This window comes from Helianthus annuus, chromosome 17 (genome assembly GCF_002127325.2).
Source record: "Helianthus annuus cultivar XRQ/B chromosome 17, HanXRQr2.0-SUNRISE, whole genome shotgun sequence".
NCBI classification, from domain to species: domain Eukaryota; kingdom Viridiplantae; phylum Streptophyta; class Magnoliopsida; order Asterales; family Asteraceae; genus Helianthus; species Helianthus annuus.
Genome location: NC_035449.2, coordinates 101,902,972 through 101,927,856, shown reverse-complemented (window position 1 = coordinate 101,927,856; position 24,885 = coordinate 101,902,972). Strand labels below are relative to the sequence as shown.

Below are 24,885 nucleotides of genomic sequence, written 5' to 3'. Positions count from 1 at the left end.
TTGGAACAAAGGTATGACCACGTTAAAACTCATTGCGTTTTAGAACCTGCAGTGCAAAGAACATGATCATGGTTGGACAGAGGCATGATCATGTTGGAACTAAGGCATACCCATGTTAAAACTACATTGCCTTTTAGAACCAATGCTAAAACTCCATTGCTTTTTAGAACCTGTAGTGCAAAATATTGATTTTTGTTTCATTGCGTCTTACAGCCTGGAGTGTAAAGAACATGTAGAAACATGGTCATGTTGGAACAAAAGCATGACCATGTTAAAACATGGCCATGGCCATGTTAAAACTTCATTGATATTGATTTTTAGTTTTATTGCGTTTTACAAGCAGATAACATGATCATGCTAAAATAGAAACATGGTCATGTTGGAACAAAAGCATGACCATGTTAAAGCATAAACATGGCCATGTTAAAATTCTATTGCTTTTTAGAACCTATAGTGCAAAATATTGATTTTTGTTTTCATTGCGTTTTACAACCTGAGGTGCATAGAACATGATCATGCCAAAACAGAAGCATGGTCATTTTGGAACAAAAGCATGACCATGTTAAAACATAAACATGGCCATGTTAAAACTTCATTACTTTTTAGAACTACAGTGCAAAATATTGATTTTTGGTTTCATTGCGTTTTACAAGCAAAGAACATGATCATGCTAAAATAGAAGCATGGTCATGTTGGAACAAAAGCATGACCATGTGAAAACTTAAGCATGGCTATGTTAAAACTCCATTGTGCAAAATATTGATTTTTGGTTTCATTGCGTTTTACAACCTGGGGTGCAAAGAACATGATCATGCCAAAATAGAAGCATGGTCATGTTGAAACAAAAGCATGACCATGTTAAAACATGAACATGGCCATGTTAAAGCTACATTGCTTTTTAGAATCTGTAGTGCAAAATCTTGATTTTGGGTTTCATTGCGTTTTAGAACCGGAGTGTAAAATAACATCAAAGAACATGATCATGTTAAAAGGGAAGCATGATCATGTTGGAACAAAGACATGACCATGTTAAAACATAAACATGACCATGTTAAAACCTATTGCGTTTTAGAACCTGGGTTATAGTGTGTTGTTCTATCCATTGCGTTTTACGCATCTGGGTTTTTAATTTTTTTTTCAAAAGTATAGCAATAGTGTGCTCGTTTTAAAGATAAAAAACGCTCGTTTTTATGGTGTAATTTTTATAAAAAAATATTGTCGTATGAAAAAGTTATTAACGTTTTAAAAACGATGGGGAATTGGAGGAGAGAGAAACTAATGACTTGAATGGACTAGAATACCCTCAAACTAAGAGCATTCACATCCAATCCACTAAAAATATACATACATTTCACTAAAAAACAACTCCTATATCAATATATTTCCACTAAAAACAAATACTTTTTATCTCTCCTTTTCAATATATATTACATTTTTCTCTCTCTTTCACTCACAACCACTTTCAATATATATTAAAAAATTATAGTGGGTGAAGAGTGTCCCCCCAAATATAAAGATGAACAGTAATATTTTCTCTCTCCTCGACTCACAACCATTTTTTATACTCTTTACATTTTAAAAACCCCACACACTACATATGATGGACTGGATGGGAATGCTCTAACTCACGCGCCTCTTTTTTTGTTCACTTTCACCCAATTTAATCTCAGCCATTGATTAATTAAATTGATGATCAAGATTACTTGCTAGCTTTCCTAGCAAAATAAATTTCCTAGTATATCCTCACCTCCATAGATATATATAATTACTTGGGCGTCACTCAGATTTTAACGATTTATTGGAAAATTGAATTAGGTTCTAGGAAAGAAATAGCAATTGTGTGGCGTTTGGGATATTATTAACGTAAGTGATTGGTGGTGGTGTAGCGTGCGTGGTTGGTACAGCCACGTGTATGTATGTAGGAGGGTAATAGGTAGGCCAGCGTGAAATAAACTCATGGCTCTGAATTTTCCATCTCTATCTCACCATTTGTTTGAATATCTTCTTGTTCCTCCTCCTCCTCTTGTGATTATCTATCTCCATGGCTCATTTGCTGTCGCCGGTTGCCATTCAGTTTCAAAAGGGATGGAGTTCAGGAAGCAACAGATGCCACCGGATGTTGGCTACCAGTATGAGGTGGAACGCTCGGGGGAGGCCAAGACGATCTGTAAGACTCAAAGTGGCCACTGATCCGTCTCCCTTCTCGTCAGATGCTCTTGCCGATGATTACTATGCTGTTCTGGGACTGGTATGTTTGTATGTGTTTGGAAGTTTTAGGTTTTTTTTTTTTCAATTACAATAACACTAACATAAGTTTGAAATGGGATCACCCACCCCAGTGTTCTGAAATCTACTTATAGTGAGTTGTACATAGATAGATAGATAGCCTCCCTCACACCTTGCCATATGCCTGGTCTTGAAACACCAACAATTAATTTGCCATACTTAATCTTTACTTTGAAGCTGCAGCTAGAACTCCATTACTTTGAAGCTGCAGCTAGAACTCCATTACAATCACTTATTTTTTCCTTAATTTCTGTCCACCTCCCGTCTCGTCTCGTCTCCATACCTTATAGGCCAAGTGATTTTAGTTTTACCACAAAAATATTTGCTTTCATGGACCAGCTGTATGAAATACTATACTAATCTTTGACTATGACAATCGTGTACGCAAACTTCAATACCCAATGAATTCTACTGTAGAAAACAAATGAAAATAAACACTTGTAGAAGATATATTAAGGTTTAGTCACTTACCTTGGAAGTACGATACATATTAAAAACATCAAGTGGTCGATAATATTCCAGGTGGATGAGTTTTCTCTGTGGAAATCAAGTAACCTATAACTATATTTAGAGGGATGCCTTAATCATCAATTTTAAGTGTTGAAGGATAGGATCCATGTTTGGTAACAATACCCTCTTTTAGTCTTTAGAATTCTCAATGTTGATTGAAAACAACTTTACATAGTAGAAGTTGAAGACACTTACCAGCTGCTGAAGAAAATATTTTCGTTGACCACGACATATGTTGATTCTCTTGCTATCTCATACGGAGAATAATTATGTCTGATATATGAGTACATAATGTATAAACAGACAAGGTGACTAATTTCCCATGAATTCATTAATTTTATCTCAGCAATAATAATAATAATTAGTGTTTCTTCTCTCTAATCAGCTTCCAGATGCAACTCCAGAGCAAATCAAGAAAGCCTATTATAATTGCATGAAATCTTGTCACCCTGACTTGAGTGGCGATGATCCAGAGACTACAAACTTTTGCATGTTCATTAACGAGGTTTATGAGGTGAATGTTTTTTTTTTTTTTTTAAATTAGGCATATCTTCAAATGCTACATGTTATAAATACAAAATATTGCAGTGTAGGTTCTGAGCGATCCAGCTCAGCGAATGGTTTATGATGAAATTCATGGATATGCTTTGAGTGCAATAAATCCTTTTCTTGATGACACCTATCCCAAGGATCATGTCTTTGTTGATGAGTTTAGCTGTATAGGTATTCTACTTCCATTCCAAAACTAAATTACCATCATTATGTTGCTGCAATACACACTTACTCAAGTATGTTGTAAGAATATACATTGAAATAAATAATGGAGATATACAGGGTGCAAAAACTGTGCAAACGTATGCTCAGACGTGTTTATGATAGAAGAAGACTATGGTAGAGCCAGAGCGTGTAACCAACAGGGAAGCCCGGACTTGGTTCAACAAGCCATTGATAGTTGGTATGTATATGCATGCTACAGTAATCCTGATATATTAAGTATGTTTTGATGATATGATTGGACTTTTCAGTCCTGTTGATTGCATCCATTGGACTTCTGCTGCACAACTATCCTTGCTTGAAGATGAAATGCGGAGGGTTGAAAGAGTGAATGTAATCCCGCCCTGCTGTTAATTATTAATCTCGATGTGTTTAAAATGTTATATAACAAATGAAGGTTGTTGGGTTTGGATCAGGTTGCCTTGATGCTTGCAGGAATGGGTTCATCCGCAGATGTTTTTAGAATGGTAAGACCGACCATGAATGAGCTTTGGTTGCCGTGAACATAACTCATGATCTGCTGTTTGTTATTTATGTATTGGCTGGCTGGCAGGCAAGCACTCGATGGGAAAAGAGACAAAATAAGATTTTGGTAAGAAGTATATAAAACCACTTTAATCACAAATGTTGTTGGTAACTAAAAGACATTCAGTTTTATAACGAGTCAATTAGTATTAAGAAACTACGTTTATTGATTTGTAGGAGCAAGCTAGAATAAGAATGATGAAATCTAATGACAAAGCTGAACCTTACTGGACCAACCTTTGGGGAAATGCTAAAAACCAGCCGAGTACAGGTATGAATATTCACTTTTGACCCGTTTTGATAATTTTTTGTTCAACTAATCCATGTCGACCCGTTCATAAGCAAATGGGCATAATCCAAATCTTGCATTTGAAAATGAAAAAAATATATGTTGAAATGTGATGGGACAGAGGAGGAAGTGAGAGAGAGAGCAAGCAGAGCGGCTGCAGCTGCACGGAGATGGAGAGAGTACTCAAGACGAGGTGTCGACAAACCTGCCACCTACAAACTTCCTGACAATTTATCCACTACTGAAAAATAAACCTCTCATCTTTTTCTTCTACTCTAATGGCTAGTGGTCATGACCCATATATTGTATATTTGTTAAGGCACACAACCATTATGTGGATGTATATAGCTGTATAGATTTATGAAATATTAAGTATGTATAGCCTCTTTGCTTATATAATGCTCTTCCTTAATATCAGACGCCTATGTGTTAAAAAAAAAACGTTTGGTAAAAGCACGTTTTCTTTAAATCAAATCGTGTGGGGCTTTGCACTGTGTGTCCTTTATATCAGACGCCTATTTTATATATATAGTTTTCGAAGAACCATGAATAGTAATTTCATATTTAAAATAATATATAGCATTTTAATATTTTATTATATCAATATATTATTTCTAATATTTACTTTTACCTTTTAACATTTTTTGATTTTATATCATTTATTTTGTTTTAAATAATTCCTTTTTAATCATCTTCACTTTATCAATTAATTTGCTATTTCTTTAATAACCTATGTTCGTTAATTTTTTTCTAAAAACTTAAGTACGTAGCTGTGCTTAATTTTTACCCTCGATTAGTATAAGTTTTATTAAAAACGAATTTATATTCAAAAACAAAGTATTTATTCGGTATCGTAAAATGATACAATGATAAACAGAACCGATTCTAACGGTTTGGCTTTTAAACAACATGCTACATTTTCAAATAACGTTTGTTTTACATTATCATTTGCTCTGTTTTGCCGCAACGCGCGACAGAAAAAAAACTAGTTAGTGATTAGTGATGAGGCTCCATGAATAGTGTTCATTCTTTTATTTTTTTTACTGTTATATATATTTTTTTTGGGTAAAGGGTTACCCCGGTGATTCTATATATTGACAAACAAAAAGAACAAGTAGTGAGGAGAAGCCCCCACTAATTCAGTCAATGGACACACCCCAAGACTGTTCATAAAAAATACAACCAAAAAAACATGCAAAGAAACAAACATGAACCAACTAGACTATAATCTAGAGATAAAAACACCCAGGAGGCACTAATCAACCTTCTCCATCAGCGTCAAATGCACCATGAATCTCCCACTCTTCTAATAGCTTCTGTACGTTAGCCGTATTCTTGAATTTACTCCCATTAGTTTGTATCGGACAGTGAACAGGATAGTTAGGATAGTTGAACAAAGAATGTCTGGGGGTCTCGCATGGTTCTTGAACAATCGCACATTCCGTTCCTGCCAAATAAGATACGCTGAAGCCGCAACAATGAGCCTACTAACATAGTTCGCTGCTGACTTGGATCGGGCACGAGCACACAGCCATTCAACAATAACATGCCAGCTTGGGCCAACATCCGTCATCCCCGCTTTAACTCGGACTAGGTTCCAAACTTCAGTAGAGTACTTACATTCGAAAAATAAGAGAGTGCGAATCAAATTCTGCATAACACAACAAACAGCATAGCATATTCATGTTTCCCCTCCTCCTAGCATCCCATCGAAGAATCTTATCCTAGGTCAAAAGTTTTTGTTGCATAATAAGCCACATTAAAAAGGCATGCCTTGGAATACATTGCGAAAACCACACAATCTTTACCCACATAACATCCGGCTCCCTTGACCGAAAGGACTGCCACACCGTAGCTGATGAAAAGTCCCGAGTAGTATTACCATCTTTCCATACCAGCCGATCATTGATACCAGGAGTTAGATGCACATTTATCTGATTAAGAACCGGGAACAAATCCCTCCACGCTGCTGGCCACAACCATGAACCATTAACCGAAACATCCTCTACTTTGGCATCTAACAAAAATCTCGCATTAGTAATAATTCTTGGAGACAGAAAACTGCATAACGGCCCAATGTCGCTCCAGAAATCATACCAAGCAGATGTATTTCTACCATCACCAAGTTTGGTCCAAATATAACTCCTAATAAGCGGACGGAGTTGAATAAGATTTCTCCAACTCCAACAGCAATTCGAAGTAGTTTTACAATTCCAGAAAGTCCGATTCTTTAACCTGTAAGAATAAATCCAGTTCACCCATAAAGAAGTTCGCTTAGAAACGATACTCCAAACATGAGACGCCATCAATGCCTTATTAACATCGCTAACACGCCGAATACCTAACCCACCTTCATACTTCGGAACACTAATAGCATTCCATGAAACCTTCGCCTTCCCCTTTTGATACGTGCCCTGAGACCATAAAAAATTCCGCATCCTGGCCTCTAGATCTGAAATAACCCGAGCTGGCAAAATAAAAACCGATGACCAGTAAATATGCATAGCAGACAGAACTGATATAATCAGCTGGAGTCTACCAGCAAACGACAGAAGCTTATTTTTCCAATTCGAAATCCGATGATCCAACCTCTCCACTAGAACACTACAATCCTTGTATAGAAGTCGTGAAGTTATAAGAGGAACACCCAAGTAACGGACCGGGAGCTGGCCTTCAACAAAAGGCATGATACTCAAAATATCATTTTTTGACATGATTGGGAACATTGCAAAAGAAAGCAGTACTCTTTTGAACACTTGGGACCAAGCCTGACATCTTAGTAAAATTCTTAAGAGACGCCATAATACATCTAGCTGAATCAATATCACCCCTAGCAAAGAGGAACAAATCGTCTGCAAAACATAGATTAATTATTTTTTGCTTCTCACACCTATTATGAAATCTGAAGGAGGAGTCGATTCTGGTTGCATGATGCAAAATACATGTCAAAATCTCCATAACCAGAGTAAACAGATACGGGGACATCGGATCGCCTTGACGTAACCCTCTTTTCCCCTTAAAATACCCATGCACATTCCCGTTAACACACACCGAATAGGAAGTAGAAGAGACACACACCATAACCCAATCAACCATTTTCCTGGCAAAGCCAAAACCCAGTAACACACGTTCCAGGAAACTCCATTCAACCGTATCATAAGCTTTCTGGATATCCACCTTAAACGCACACCTCGGAGGACCCAAATTTCTGTGATAATTATGCAACAACTCTTGCGTAAGAAGGATATTATCCGAAATCTTTCTACCCGGCACAAAGGCCGATTGGTTTATACTCACAATATCATTTAGGGCATCTTTCATACGGTCAGCAATAATTTTGCTAATACACTTAAAGAGGACATTACAACACGAAATCGGCCGATAGTCAGTGATTACCGTAGGATTCGAAACTTTTGGAACAAGGACAATAAGCGTATGGTTCCACTCCTGAAGCAATCTACCAGTGTTAAAAAAAATCCAGAATAGCATCTGAGACTTCACTCCCTACTATATGCCAAGCGCTCTTAAAAAATGCAGCCGTATACCCGTCAGGACCCGGAGCTTTATCATTCCCAATATCAAACATGGCCTTTTTGATTTCCTCCGTGGTAACTCGCCGGACCATATTAGTAGCAACCCCATGGCTCAAAGTCTTAGTAAAAAGATCAGGAGCCGGACAAAGAGACACCCCTCCTTTACAGCCAAGGAAATTCTCATAATGATTCACAAAAGCTTTAGGAACATTAACACCCTCAAACATTGTACCTCTAGAATCGCTTATGACATCTATTCGACTTATATGATTCCTACACTTTAAAGACATATGAAAGAACGCAGTGTTGGCATCACCCGCCATCAACCAGTCAACCTTAGATTTCTGCTTTAGGAACCGTTCTTCATCAAGACAAGCCTCCTGGAAAAGACGCAAAACTTTTGCTTCCTCCACTCTAAGCTCCTCATTCATCGGATCCCGATCCATATCACGTTGAATACCATCTAGTTGACCACGAAGTTCAGTAACCTTTTTGTGTAAGTTACCTTGCCTGAATAGAAGGGCCCGTAAAGGGGACTTTAGCATCCGAAGCTTCTTAACAACACAAAATTGATGGACTCCATTAATACGGGACTCCCAAACCCGGTTCACTATGTCAAGAAACCCGGGTTTGTGAATCAGAAAATTAGCGAATTTAAAAGCTCTAGGCTTAGTTTTATTCGCTACCTGCAACTTTAGAATACAAGGACAGTGGTCCGAAATACGATAGGGTTTAAACATGGCAACCGAATCAGGGAACTCATCGACAAAAGGGGTATTACCCAAGATCCTGTCAATTTTCTTAAGGAGACCGATACCCTTTTTGGGCTTTTGGCTCCAAGTAAAGTGTAGCCCCGTTCTGTTTATGTCAAAAACTTCAATATCAGCCACGCATTCTTGAAAATCACGCATACCAGCTGTAAAAGACGAGGCACCCATGGATTTATCCTCAAGGTTGAGAGCTTTGTTAAAATCCCCCATGATCACCCAAGGGTTACTATTAACAAGCCCCTTATGAATAGAAAGTTGATTCCATAACTCCCTCCGATGAGTGTGAACATTCGCAGCATAAACCACCGAGCAAAATAAAACTTTCTTATCAGTTTTAAAAACTATTTGAACATGCATCACTTGGTCCGTCTGATTTAAAACCATAACATCTAAAATCGCCGGATTCCAACCAACTATGATACGAGCACCCTTAGAACACTGACTCCCATTAGAAGTCCAATCCCAATTCTTAAAAACAGCCCTACACACTTTACCCAAGTTACCAATATCCACATGAGACTCCAGAATAGCACAAAAGCTCAGATTATTATCCTTCACTGCCTGGTGAACCTCCATTTGTTTAAGGGGACGGTTCAGACCCTTAATGTGACACCTGAGAAAAATCCGCAAAAATCTTAATTCATAACCTCATCTTCTGTTCTTACTTGTCAAATTTCGGGACGAAATTTCTTTCAAGTTGGGGATGATGTGACAACCCGAGTTTCCAAGGTCCTTCCTCGACACGTCACTTGGTTGCGATTCGGTTTTTGTAATTTGTTTACGTTATAGCATGTTATGATTGTCGCATGATTGAGGTTGTGATATATGAGATTGTTAACATAGTGGTATTATATGTGATCGTGAATATAGTTGTGTTTTGTGAAATTGTTAATATAACTTACGGTTAGTCCTTAGTGCATGATCTCCTTCGACGAAACCCCCGACGAAACTTGGGCCTTTTTGGTCGAACATACTTATCGCCGGCCCAGAATTCATAAAAGCCCAGGAAAGGCCCAACACTCTTACTCAAAGTATATTTACGTATAAGGGTTTCATTATAGCACATAACTGATCAAAATATCAAACCCTAGACTTCCTCTAGTCTTGGACGGCAGCCTATTCACAACCGAAGCCCCTTCTTCATCGAAACTTATCATTCACATATAGCATCAGATATCTCTAGGTTAGTTATCATTCTTTTAATTTTGTTTCTTGTTGTGGTAATTGAGTATGTTTGTGAATTAAGTTATGATATATGTGCTTGTTGATATTGATGTGTGCATGTGGTAAATATGGGATCCTCTTGGTGTTGGTCCTATCATAGTGAGCCACCAAATTCACCAAAAGTTAAATAACCAAAGGGATATATTAGTGGTTTTGGAGGTCCAATAATGTGAAGGATGGGTGGTCTTTCAAATTTGACAATTGAATGGAGGTGACGGCTATGTGTGCCTTGATCTAATTGAACTTGACATGTATTTTAATAAAGTTGTCATTTGATGGTCTAGGGATACATGATATATTAATGAGGATTATTGTTATATAAATAATGATGATAGAGATGAGATGAAATAATGGATATATAATGGTGCTATAGTGGCTGCGTATGTATAAGGATTCCAATCGGCAATTGCATGACAGACTTTGTGGATTGAATTAAAGTTAATTAATCATTACATATGGAGATAAGTATCAAAGGCCTGATCATACATGTGGGCGGTGCACATGCTAAATTGAAGGGGGTCCGCACATGCTTTCTTTCAAATGGGCCGCAGACATGTAGGTCAAATATAGATATGAACTAGTTTAAAATATAAGAATTAGAAATCTATTTTCAATTGTTATAATGAGATGCAACTCGGATTGGGTAAGCTATCGGGCTGAGCAAACTGGTAGCGGTACATTTGATTAGTGGGCCGAGGCTTTAGGAGATATGAGCCTAATTAACAGTGTGGAATTTACGGGTATATGTAGTGGGTCGGGACGGATTTAGTGCATTGGTTGGGTCTTGTGTGGTATTAAACATGGGTTATGGGTTGATCTGGGGCCGTATAGCTTGGCCGAGCCATGTCGCAAATAAATACACCTTTGTATTTGGGCCACACTCATAAGTAAACAAAACGCCCACTTGATAAACTGTAACTTGTGTTATACATATGGATTGGGCTTTGCTCGTAACCTTGAAATCGAATTTACCTATTAACCTAACACATGTTAAGTGATTACTTGCTAATATTGGGTCGATGGATTGACTGGTATGATGTCGGTCTTATAAAAACTATATTGAACCTGAAACATGATTAATTGGTTTAGAAATGGAATGTTGTTTGATTGCATACATATATATATATACATATTTATATGGAACATTTTTATTGGAGTTGGTAACAAGATATGTGCATGGCTAGGTGATTTGTATGCAAACTGGTTGGGTGTGTGATCAACTTGAAATGTGTGCCCTTGACTATATTTGTTAGAATATGTTGAGATGTGTTACTGATTTCTTATACCTAAACTGATTGATGTATGATAACCACATTAGGATTGGTCGATTGAGTTGGATCATACGTAACTAATCTTACCGAGCAAACCTAAGGTGAGTTCACTGCACTTTTCTCAAGCATGCGTCCCGGTGGTTTGGGACAACTGGTAAACATTTGGAAGGGAAACATTGGGTAAATAACTTAATCGGTTTTGGTTATTGCCTGGAGGGCAATGGGGGTGATTAGTTGATAGCGCTATTAGGTACTAATTATCTGGGTTTCACTATGGTTGTTCAGAGGCACACTCCTCGGTTACGTAAGGGCGGTTCCCCTAGGGTAACTAACCGGACAACATAGTGGGTTGCTTAGAGGCACACTCCTCGGTTACGTAAGGGCGTAGTCCCTAGGGTAATCTAACTTGAGCAACATCGTTGTGACAACTCGAGTTTCTGACTTTCACTTTCGCATTAAATGCGCGTTGACTTTGACTGTTTAGTTGTTTGGATTATGGACTTGTAATTGTACACGTTGTGTTTTGATGAAATGAATTGTCGTGTTGCACATATGTGATTACTTGCTGTGGTATTAAAGTTATTATTAGAATATGATTAAAACACTTAGTTTGGATCGAAACATGTTATGCCAATCGAAGGACCCCGAAAGATATCCTTCGATTCGAAGGATCAACTGCCGGTTCGAAGGATCTCGAAACATATCCTTCGAACCAAGACCATATCCTTCGACTGGAACCCAGATCCTTCGGCCCAGTCTTTCAGATGGGCTTGGCCCATTTCTGTAATACGTATAAATACGTATCAGCATGTATCGGCTGTCATTTTCTATCATATTCCCAACCCTAGAGCTCTCCAAACTGTGACGGCAAGCTAGTAACCACAGGAGACCCTTGCGACCAAACCCTCATTTCGGTTAGTAAAATCTATTTGATTCGATCGTTCGTTTATATGCGTATGTGTTCACGTGTAGTGTGTTCTTGATTGTTGATGTAACCTGAACTGATACATGCCTGAATATTATGATTTTGAATACGATTGAATATCGATATAGATTTCACATAGGGTTTGATGATGTGTTAATGTGCGTTAACCGGTTTCGTGATACGTTTAAACTAGGTTCATGCTAGACAATGATTTCTGGATGATTGCGTTATGATTAGATGTGCTAAATGATTCTGATGTTTTGGTAATGATGATGACGGCTGTACAGATGATTAGGGTTGCTGTTCCTGTGAAAACGTAACTGATTGTGAAAACGTAACTGTTGATTGATCGAAAGATGCTTGTAGTCGAAACATAGCATTGACCGAAGGATAGATATGACCGAAACATAATTAAGTTGACCGAAAGATACCTTAGGTCGAAAGATGACTGATGGTACGAAACATACCAACTAGTCCGAAAGATAACTGTGAAAACTTGTAAGTGTTGAAAGATCACTGATGTGTCGAAAGTTAACAGTGGATCGAAGGATAGTAGCAATTATAAACATCCTTCGAAGGATGGAATGTATACATGAACTATTTGACATGCCATGCTTGATGATGAATGTTTACATTTGTAATTGTGTGCACTAGCTGATGAGTAACTAGGAAATGGTACGTGTTGCGCCGATGTACAAACTGACTGTTACGTGAACATTATATTGCATGCGAATCATTGTGAACATGAACTGATTTGTTATACGTGCGTACAGTAGGACGTGATTAATTACTAGTGAGCGCATAACTTAGCATACCGAGCAAACCAAGGTGAGTTCACACAGCCAAGGCATGGGTTCCCAGGGTGGGAATGGGTTGGATGATTAATTGTGCATACTTTGATACTGTAACGAACGATTAAACTGTTGATGCTTACGAACTACTCAACTGCCTTCGCACCCACCCTGGTCGGTAAAGACTATGGTCGCGAACGAACTGATAAATTGCCTTCGCACACACCCTGGTCGGTAAAGACTATGGTCGCGAACTAACAGGAAAACGTGGAACACCACCACAGGAAAACGTGGAACACCACCACAGGAAAACGTGGAACACCACCACAGGAAAACGTGGAACCCCACCACAGGAAAACGTGGAACACCACCACAGGAAAACGTGGAACACCACCACAGGAAAACGTGGAACACCACCACAGGAAAACGTGGAACCCCACCACAGGAAAACGTGGAACACCACCACAGGAAAACGTGGAACCCACCACAGTAAAATATACAAACGGCCCAGTAGAGCCACCTATTACAAATGAACTTACTATTACGCATTCTCTTTATGTGAACTCGCTCAACTAGTTTGTTGATCATTCTGTTGCATGCCTTGCAGATCGCTAGGTACTTGGAGCTTGCACTGGAGATGCGGGTCGTTGTGGACAAGGATCGTGGCTCTTCCGCTTTACTATTGTGATACTTAAAACTATTGATACTGGTTTATTTACTATGCTTCCGCAACACTTTTGAAACGATTTAATGTTTGAACACCTTTTGTATTGAATGGATGGTTTTCATTTACTTTATTTAATATTAAATGCATGTTCAATATGATTGGTGGCTTGATCCTGGTCAGTCACGCTCCCAAGCGGTGATACTCCGCAGGTGGATTTTGGGGGTGTGACAGATTGGTATCAGAGCCATTGGTTATAGAGAACTTGGTTTTAATATGGGAAAACGTTTTTATTAAAACCAGACTATAACCAGAACAGTGCTCTCAACGATCCACAACGACGCTTCGCTCCACGTGCAAGACTCGACATCCTAGGTAATAAGGTTTATGTTTATTGCCTACATGCTAGAATTGCATAGAACTTTGCTCGTAGTATGCTTACATTACTTTGCTCACAACTTGTCATTGCATGAGAATACTTATGTGCTTACACTTTTCTGTCATCGCCCTACTCGCGAACCATTCTCACTTACGTTACATTTGCCATAAAGGTCATGGCCGAATATATCAACATGACACAAGCCCAGTTGACGGCTCTCATTAACGAACGAATTGCTGCGGCACTTGCAGCCATACAAGCGGGAGGTCAACACGCTCAGTCCCCTGTTTACACCTTCAAAAATCTCAAGGATTGCCAGCTTTGTACCTTCAGCGGAACTGAGGGGGTTGAAGGCCTCCTCCATTGGTTCGAGAGACTCGAAACTGACTTCGAGGTGCATGATTGCCCTGAGTCACGTAGGGTAAAGTTTGCTGCTGGAGCACTCGAAGGTGCTGCATTTACCTGGTGGAAAGCACAGGTTCAGATGTTAGGGCTGGCAGCTGCTAATGCCACCCCCTGGAACGAGTTCAAGGAACTGATTAAGGAAGAGTTTTGTAGTCGTGAAGACATCCACAAACTAGAGGTAGAGTTCCTCAACCTACAGATGGTGGGGTCTGAAATTGAAGCTTATACGAGGAGATCGAATGAATTAGCCACATTTTGTCCTACTATGGTAGACCCTCCCACCAAACGCATCGAACTGTATCTCAAGGGTCTGGTGCCCGAAATTCAGAATCATATGACCACAGCTAACCTTGGCACTATCCAGCAAGCCACTCGATTGGCTCATCGTCTCACAGACCAGGCTGTAGAACAGAACAAACTACCGAAACGAGCTAAGACTGATACTGCATGTGCTTCTAGAGATAACAAACGCAAGTGGGATGAAAACCTGAGCACGGGATTAATTTTGGTCCAACCTCTGACGCAGCAGCAAGAGATAGATGACTACCAGAGCCCCAAACAGCAGTTTTCTAGTAGTCATGGGCAGAAAAGATATCGAGGAATTCACCCATGGTGCAACAAATGTAACAGACACCACGGTGGCCAGTGCAACAGGGGTCGTTGCCAGCGGTGTCTCAAGATTGGTCATGAAGCAAAGGATTGTCGAAACTCACGTCCTGTAACCCAAGAACAACAACGACTGCCTCAACCTTCACAGAACCAGCAACTGCAACTACCAGCTCCACAGAGCACACAGCAGCAGCCACAGCGTGGAAACGGGGGATGTTTCCAGTGTGGGGCTGAAGGTCATTTTAAACGCGATTGCCCTCAATTAAACCAGGATCAGACTCAAAACCACGACCATGGAAACAGGGATGACAACGGGAAAGTGTTGGGGGAAGCAATGGAAACCATGACGCCGGGGCAGCGTGTACATGATTGGTCAGGGAGACGCAATGAACGATATTTGAACTTATAACTTCTTTTTGGGTTTTTCATTATTATGTTTCCGCTATTCGAACAAAGTTTGGTTTGAACATCAAATGTCTTGGGTTTTATGAATTATTTTAACTACTATATTTTATGTTTGATGTGATGGATGGGTTGATATTGTTGAACACACCTGCCGTATTTACGGACTTTACGAACAGGGTGCGCAAACCTTATCTTGACAAGTTCGTTATTGTCTTTATCGACGACATTCTGATCTACTCCAAGAGTCAGGAGGAGCACGAGCAACACTTACGTCTTATCTTGGAACTTATTCGAAAGGAGCAACTGTACGCAAAGTTTTCAAAATGCGACTTCTGGCTTCGTGAAGTCCACTTCTTAGGCCACGTAGTGAACAAGGATGGGATACATGTCGATCCATCCAAGGTAGATTCGATCAGAAACTGGCCTGCACCGCGTACACCGACAGAAATACGTCAATTCTTGGGTCTGGCAGGTTACTACAGACGGTTTATTAGGGACTTTTCAAAGATCACGCAACCACTTACGCTACTGACACAGAAGGGTGTTACCTATCGCTGGGGAGAGCCCCAGGAGACTGCTTTTCAGCACCTAAAGGATAGACTTTGCAGTGCACCTATCCTCTCATTGCCAGAGGGCACAGACGACTTCGTGGTTTATTGTGATGCATCCATTCGGGGACTGGGATGTGTGTTAATGCAGCGCGACAAGGTTATCGCTTACGCCTCTCGTCAACTCAAGGTTCACGAGCGCAACTACACGACGCACGATTTAGAGCTGGGAGCTGTTGTTTTCGCGCTTAAGATATGGCGACACTACCTGTACGGTACCAGGTGCACGATTTACACCGATCACAGGAGTCTCGAGCATATCCTTAAGCAGAAGGATTTGAATATGCGTCAACGACGATGGGTCGAGTTACTTAACGATTACGAATGCGCTATCAAGTATCATCCAGGCAAAGCCAATGTTGTGGCGGATGCCCTTAGTCGAAAGGACACTTTACCACGGCGCGTGCGAGCGCTACAGCTTACGATTCAGTCTAGCCTTCCTGCTCAGATACGAGCTGCTCAGACAGAAGCCCTGAAGCCCGAAAACGTCAAGGCTGAAGCCTTACGCGGCTCACGACAACAAATGGAACAAAAGGCGGACGGCGCCTACTATGTCACGGGCCGGAGTTGGGTCCCTTTCTATGGCGGTTTACGCGAACTCGTAATAGACGAAGCACACAAGTCTCGTTACTCGGTACATCCAGGGTCGGATAAAATGTACCACGACATCAGCACTGCATATTGGTGGCCTAGTATGAAGGCCCACATTGCTACGTACGTTGGAAAATGCTTGACCTGTGCGAGAGTCAGGGTCAAATATCAGAAACCAGCTGGCCTACTTCAACAGTCTACGATACCACAGTGGAAATGGGAAGAAATTTCCATGGACTTTGTTACAGGCCTACCGAGATCTCAGCGTGGGAACGACACAATATGGGTGATCGTGGATCGACTCACCAAGTCTGCACACTTCTTAGCTATTAAGGAAACGGATAAGTTCTCCACTCTCGCAGATATCTACCTCAAGGAAGTTGTTTCGAGGCACGGGGTGCCCATTTCTATTATTTCGGATCGCGATGCACGATTCACGACAGAGCTTTGGCAAGCGATGCACAAATCCTTCGGCTCAGAATTAGACATGAGCACAGTATATCACCCTCAGACGGATGGGCAGTCTGAGCGAACTATTCAAACTCTAGAAGACACGCTTCGAGCGTATGTTATCGATTTCGGCAACGGCTGGGAAAAGCACCTCCCTTTGGTGGAGTTCTCGTACAATAATAGTTATCACACCAGCATTCAAGCCGCTCCATTCGAGGCATTGTACGGGCGTAAATGCCAGTCACCTCTCTGTTGGGCAGAGGTGGGGGATAGTCAAATCACGGGTCCAGAGATTGTAGTGGACGCCACAGAAAAGATTTCACAGATACAACAACGCATGGCGGCAGCACGCGACCGTCTGAAAGCCTACGCGGACCAGCGTAGGAAGCCATTGGAATTTCGGGTCGGGGACCGGGTTTTACTAAAAGTTTCACCCTGGAAGGGTGTAGTACGTTTTGGCAAACGGGGCAAACTAAATTCACGGTATGTCGGACCATTCTAGATCATAGAACGAATAGGCAGGGTAGCCTATAGATTGAATCTACCAACTGAACTCGGGGCAGTTCACAATGTCTTTCATGTATCGAACTTACAGAAGTGCCTATCCGATGAAAACCTTATCTTTCCTTGTAAGGAACCCACTATCGACGAGCGGTTACAGTTCGTCAAGGAACCAGTAGAAATCACGGACCGGGATGTGAAGGTCCTCAAAAACAAGAGAATCCCTCTTGTTCGAGTTCGTTGGAACTCCAAACGTGGCCCAGTGTACACCTGGGAACGCGAAGATAGGATGACAGAAAAGTACCCCCAGTTATTCGGAACCAATGCAACCACTACTGAGGCTGAAGCTACTACTACTGAATTTCGGGACGAAATTCCAAATCAACGGGGGGATGATGTGACACCCCAGGAAAACCAGTAAACGATACAGCTTACCTAGCTTCCTCAGTGAGTGCATACCAAATTTCGGGACGAAATTTCCAATTAGTTGGGGATAATGTGACAACTCGAGTTTCTGACTTTCACTTTCGCATTAAATGCGCGTTGACTTTGACTGTTTAGTTGTTTGGATTATGGACTTGTAATTGTACACGTTGTGTTTTGATGAAATGAATTGTCGTGTTGCACATATGTGATTACTTGCTGTGGTATTAAAGTTATTATTAGAATATGATTAAAACACTTAGTTTGGATCGAAACATGTTATGCCAATCGAAGGACCCCGAAAGATATCCTTCGATTCGAAGGATCAACTGCCGGTTCGAAGGATCTCGAAACATATCCTTCGAACCAAGACCATATCCTTCGACTGGAACCCAGATCCTTCGGCCCAGTCTTTCAGATGGGCTTGGCCCATTTCTGTAATACGTATAAATACGTATCAGCATGTATCGGCTGTCATTTTCTATCATATTCCCAACCCTAGAGCTCTCCAAACTGTGACGGCAAGCTAGTAACCACAGGAGACCCTTGCGACCAAACCCTCATTTCGGTTAGTAAAATCTATTTGATTCGATCGTTCGTTTATATGCGTATGTGTTCACGTGTAGTGTGTTCTTGATTGTTGATGTAACCTGAACTGATACATGCCTGAATATTATGATTTTGAATACGATTGAATATCGATATAGATTTCACATAGGGTTTGATGATGTGTTAATGTGCGTTAACCGGTTTCGTGATACGTTTAAACTAGGTTCATGCTAGACAATGATTTCTGGATGATTGCGTTATGATTAGATGTGCTAAATGATTCTGATGTTTTGGTAATGATGATGACGGCTGTACAGATGATTAGGGTTGCTGTTCCTGTGAAAACGTAACTGATTGTGAAAACGTAACTGTTGATTGATCGAAAGATGCTTGTAGTCGAAACATAGCATTGACCGAAGGATAGATATGACCGAAACATAATTAAGTTGACCGAAAGATACCTTAGGTCGAAAGATGACTGATGGTACGAAACATACCAACTAGTCCGAAAGATAACTGTGAAAACTTGTAAGTGTTGAAAGATCACTGATGTGTCGAAAGTTAACAGTGGATCGAAGGATAGTAGCAATTATAAACATCCTTCGAAGGATGGAATGTATACATGAACTATTTGACATGCCATGCTTGATGATGAATGTTTACATTTGTAATTGTGTGCACTAGCTGATGAGTAACTAGGAAATGGTACGTGTTGCGCCGATGTACAAACTGACTGTTACGTGAACATTATATTGCATGCGAATCATTGTGAACATGAACTGATTTGTTATACGTGCGTACAGTAGGACGTGATTAATTACTAGTGAGCGCATAACTTAGCATACCGAGCAAACCAAGGTGAGTTCACACAGCCAAGGCATGGGTTCCCAGGGTGGGAATGGGTTGGATGATTAATTGTGCATACTTTGATACTGTAACGAACGATTAAACTGTTGATGCTTACGAACTACTCAACTGCCTTCGCACCCACCCTGGTCGGTAAAGACTATGGTCGCGAACGAACTGATAAATTGCCTTCGCACACACCCTGGTCGGTAAAGACTATGGTCGCGAACTAACAGGAAAACGTGGAACACCACCACAGGAAAACGTGGAACACCACCACAGGAAAACGTGGAACACCACCACAGGAAAACGTGGAACCCCACCACAGGAAAACGTGGAACACCACCACAGGAAAACGTGGAACACCACCACAGGAAAACGTGGAACACCACCACAGGAAAACGTGGAACCCCACCACAGGAAAACGTGGAACACCACCACAGGAAAACGTGGAACCCACCACAGTAAAATATACAAACGGCCCAGTAGAGCCACCTATTACAAATGAACTTACTATTACGCATTCTCTTTATGTGAACTCGCTCAACTAGTTTGTTGATCATTCTGTTGCATGCCTTGCAGATCGCTAGGTACTTGGAGCTTGCACTGGAGATGCGGGTCGTTGTGGACAAGGATCGTGGCTCTTCCGCTTTACTATTGTGATACTTAAAACTATTGATACTGGTTTATTTACTATGCTTCCGCAACACTTTTGAAACGATTTAATGTTTGAACACCTTTTGTATTGAATGGATGGTTTTCATTTACTTTATTTAATATTAAATGCATGTTCAATATGATTGGTGGCTTGATCCTGGTCAGTCACGCTCCCAAGCGGTGATACTCCGCAGGTGGATTTTGGGGGTGTGACAATCGTAACATCTCATTGAATCGTATTAACACATATCTGGTAACACCACGCGTAATAACACCTTGAACTCACCAGCGTAGTCTGACACACTTGTTTGCATGCTTGTAGGTTATTAACGTTTGGAACATGGACTTGCTATCTGGGAGTGCTGGAGTGGTCATGGATCGAGACTCTTGGGTGACTTATAAACGTTACATTGATTGTGAATGTTTTCATGAAACTATTACTAAACGAATTAATACATGCTTCCGCTACACAACTTTTGAGAATTGATATCATGTAGACATCTTGTTGGATAATTAATGTCATGGCTTATCTAAATATTTATCATTGGTTCAATGTGATTGGTGGCTCGAACTCTGATGCGTAACACGCCTCGCGAGGTTTCCGCAGGTGGAATTTTGGGGGTGTTACACTTAATATTCCATGCTGCGAGACTAACCATTAAGAACCACTGCGGAAGGAGTGCTTGCCCCTTTTTTGTTTGTACCTTCCATGAGAAACTCATTTGTTTCGTTATACACTTCCTGTACCTCCTCATCATCCGAGTCCTCCCTATCCTCACCCATCTCTTTACTAGTTTGGCCTGTTTCTCCCTGGTTATCATTTAGCACATCAAAAGAATTACTAACAGAAACCCTCGACGAGGACGCCATCATGCTACCGCCATCTTTGGTCTTCGTGACAACTGGCCGATACTCAAACTTTGGTTTAGCCTTATTAACTGGGAAACCATTCCTCTTAGCCGTTTTCTTGCCATCAACATTCTGAAAACCATCAGCATCTACCACTGGTGTCGCTTTACCTGTAACTCGGCCTTGTTTCATATTGTTCCGTCCCTGTTCACCACTCCCTTATGTTGGATGCTTAACAGTTTGCTTCGGACAAGCTTCATCAGTGTGACCAAAAACACAGCAGCGAGAACATCTATAAGGGGACCATTCATACTCGACATATAAAGTTTCCTTCACGAACCCTTCTCCATCTAAATCTGGAACCGCCATAGTTAGGTCTTCTTTTAGTTTTTTCTCAGCCGATACCTCTATTAAAGCCCTAGCATAGCTGCTACGCCCCATGCATCCATGCACATAGACGTGGTGTATGAATCCAGAAGTTTCGGTTCCCCTATCGCAGTAGCAATCAAACTCAACCCATCCTCCGTATAAGCGGCGATTGGGACATCATGAATTTTGACCCATATTTGCAACTTTTTAACTTCTTTCTTTTCCAACTTAATCGACGGGGACCAAACATCCAGGCAAATAGGTTGTGATCTAATAATCCATGGACCTTCTTTTAGTACATTCATCATACCTGTTTCATCCGCAAATTTAAAGAAGAAAAAACTGTTTGCATTCATCATTGACTTTTGTAACCCAAACTTTTTCCAATTGTTCCTGACAAAAAACTCCACCACAGGATATGCAATTCGATCCCCCAAGAAATAGCCATATAGTGTATTCGCTAGTTTATCTTTAACTGCCCTTACCGATTCATGAAGTAAAACCACATCACACCCCTCATGCTTGACCGAACTATCCAGGGATCTAAAGTTTACCTTACCTAACTTTATGTTGAGCACTGATTCAGCATAAGACGGCTTTGGCTGGTTTGGACCATCTCCCTGCCGTTGAACCTGACCATCATCATTCGGCTCTGAACTCTTCAAACGAACATCCTGCACACATCCGCCGTCATCCATAACATTGTCTACCTTCTCTATGACTTCTCTAACCCTTTCAGCAACAAGCGGCTGTGACTTCTCTAAGTTAAATTCATCCAAACTCCCACCGTCTTCCATACTATTCTGTGAAAAATCCATGTCCGGTGAAGATTCCTTGACAGGCAAAGGAACCGGCACAGAGATCTTTTCAAGCTCATCTATTATATTAATCGGTTTAGGTACTGAATTCAGTTTGAAGATACCTCTTCGAGCAAGTTTAGGATTACCATCATTCATACCGCGACTACCAGCAACCTTAGAGTTTAATGGTGGCTTACCACGGTCCGGCTGTGCATCATAATTCTTACGAGCATCCATCTTGGATTAAACCTCTCTCTCAGAAACCACGTGATACAAAAGTGTTGTAGTGGTTTTGCTTCATTCCGTTAAAACCTCTTTTTTCTTTTATTTTTTTCTTTCCATCTCATCATATCATATTATTTCATGTGCTACACTATTACAATAAAATCCTACCTAAGTATAATGCATATTTGGTAGGGAACATAGTTTTTTTAAATACATATAATACATGGTCTTTTTAATGTATATATTGATAATGTACAAGTTTTCCGTAAATTGGCGGATGCAAGCTCTAAGGTAGCGTTCATTATGAAATAAGGGCGCTGTGCATCATAATTCTTACTGTAATATATATATATAACCAAATCAGAAATTTAATACAAAAGTGTTGTAGTGGTTTTGCTTCATTCCGTTAAAACCTCTTTTTTCTTTTATTTTTTTCTTTCCATCTCATCATATCATTTCATGTGCTACACTATTACAATAAAATCCTACATAAGTATAATGCATATTTGGTAGGGAACATGGTTTTTTTTAATACATATAATACATGGTCTTTTTAATGTATATATTGATAATGTACAAGTTTTCCGTAAATGGGCGGATGCAAGCTCTAAGGTAGCGTTCATTATGAAATAAGGGCCATGAATAGTTTGCTTAACATATCTTATTTATCGTTTTATAATCATTTTTTTTTTAAGTTTTAACATATCTTATTTATCGTTTTAATTTAATTTTTTTTTAAAACTGACGTATGTTAACTTTTTCTAAAACCTAAGCACGTAGTTTGCTTAATTTGTTTCTCAGTATTCCGGTATAATTTTTTTTAAAAATGAATACTTATTTTGTGACAACTCGAAATTTAGAACCTTTCGTCGTGACTTGATGTAACATACTTGTACGTTATGTGATTAGTTGACATGTTTGGTGCAATGATATATGTGAATATTTTATGTGAATTACATGTTATATTATGTGTATGCGAGTATGTATATGAACCGAAACAACAAGGACCCGACTCGAGACCATGTGGTCTCGAGTGAACAGTAATCGGTTGGGCCACTTGGGCCGTAAACCCCCTTTAACCGATTCCTAAGCCCTTTAGGGTGCATTGTGAAACAAGTATATATATTATGCTTGTAACCATCCTTGCCATTTTCTTGGGCAACCAACACACCCACACTCTCACTCCTTCCCTCTCACTAAAACCCTTAAGACACAAACACTTCATCATTCTCGGATCTTTGGACGTTTGGAGCGGCTCACACTCAATCGGTTAGAAGCCACACACACCCCTCACCAACCGGTTAGTATTTATGGCGTTTAGATTGATGTTTGTTGTTGTTAGATGATAAAAAGGGATGATAGGATGTTTATTGTGTTTGAATGTTAGTGTTTGCACAATGTTCTTAATGTATATGATGTTCTAATATGTATAATGTTGATAATCGATTAATATGTCTTGATTTCGGATATATATTGCATGATGGGTTATGGCATCTTGTGTCTAAATGTGATTCAAACCACTTATAATGATGAACATGAAACCGGGTTGCACTTGTTATGTAATCGGATTTGTATAAAAACCGAGTTTGTGTGTTGTGCTAAGTGTTTTGATGCTTGTTCATAATTTGGTAGAATAAGGGTTGTTTATGCTTTGAATAAATGAAGAACTTAATGTTTGTGTTATGAATATATGATGAACATGACTTGAATATATGAAGAACTTGTTGAATATGATATGAATGTGGTTTGAATGTTTGAAATCTGAATTGTTTGATCCGTTTTTGGTAATGGTTAGACAACAAAACATGTTTTAGTGGATAGTACCATATAATGTTGCATGACATTTGAATTCTATTGGATAGTACAACTGTGCAGAATCAGCAACTGTTGGGGAGTCGAGACCCCTGGTTGCGACTCGAAACCTCCACGTTGCGACACCAGTTGCGAGTCGAGAACACCTGGTTACGACTCGCAACCATAACATGACAAGCCGAGACCACAGGTTGCGACACAGGTTACGAGTCCCGTTGCGACTCGAGACCTTAGCATGATCAGCCGAAACCACGGTTGCGACATAGGTTGCGACTCGCAACCACCTATGATCAGCACAAACAGCATGACCCGAGACCATGATTGCGAGTCCGGTTACGACTCGCAACCAAAAGCAGCACAACCCGAGACCACGTAGTTGCGAGTCTTGTTGCGACTCGCAACCACACTTAATGGGCTTGCTTAATTTCGGGCCTCCGATTTATGGGCCAGGCTTATGGACTTCTGTGTTACTGTTGACGTATTGTTTGGGCCTGTTATCACGAGCCCAACTGTTAGGGCCTCACACTTAGACTTTGGGTTGTATATGACTGTTAACTGTGAGCTGTTAATGTTAAACGTGTATGCCATGACTACTACTTGTACGTGCACTGCTTGGTTTGAATCTGATTATAAGTGGTATCTATGTTAGGACGTAATTGACTACTTGCGACTTGATTGACCTTTCTGTGTTACTACCGAGCAAACCAAGGTGAGTTCACACCCTCTACAAAGCATGGGATTCCCTGGGTTGGGAACGGGGTTAAGGAACGTGGATTCCTCGTCCTCCTTGGGTAGGACAGCTATGGTTCAGGAATGTGATTCCTCGTCCGGATGGACGGATAACT

At 40.4% G+C, this 24,885-nt stretch overlaps 2 protein-coding genes and 1 long non-coding RNA gene across 3 annotated transcripts; 2 read left to right on the top strand and 1 right to left on the bottom strand.

The window, feature by feature from the left end:
- The first annotated feature begins 1,948 nt into the window (after positions 1–1,948).
- LOC110920642 (chaperone protein dnaJ C76, chloroplastic) lies at positions 1,949–4,796 on the top strand. The gene is made up of 9 exons (XM_022164820.2): positions 1,949–2,248; positions 3,182–3,310; positions 3,390–3,519; positions 3,631–3,751; positions 3,822–3,903; positions 3,987–4,037; positions 4,124–4,162; positions 4,273–4,366; positions 4,506–4,796. The coding sequence occupies exons 1-9, from the start codon at positions 2,042–2,044 to the stop codon at positions 4,634–4,636; spliced, it is 984 nt and encodes a 327-aa protein (XP_022020512.1). The 5' UTR covers positions 1,949–2,041; the 3' UTR covers positions 4,637–4,796.
- Positions 4,797–7,850: 3,054 nt separating this feature from the next.
- Positions 7,851–9,263, bottom strand: LOC110924748. The gene has a single exon (XM_022168740.1). It carries the CDS (start codon positions 9,261–9,263, stop codon positions 7,851–7,853), a length of 1,413 nt encoding a protein of 470 aa, XP_022024432.1.
- Positions 9,264–11,132: 1,869 nt separating this feature from the next.
- On the top strand, positions 11,133–20,523 carry LOC118489320. The gene is made up of 2 exons (XR_004887236.1): positions 11,133–11,283; positions 20,308–20,523. It is a non-coding gene; the product is annotated as an uncharacterized LOC118489320 (long non-coding RNA).
- The last annotated feature ends 4,362 nt before the right edge of the window (positions 20,524–24,885 follow it).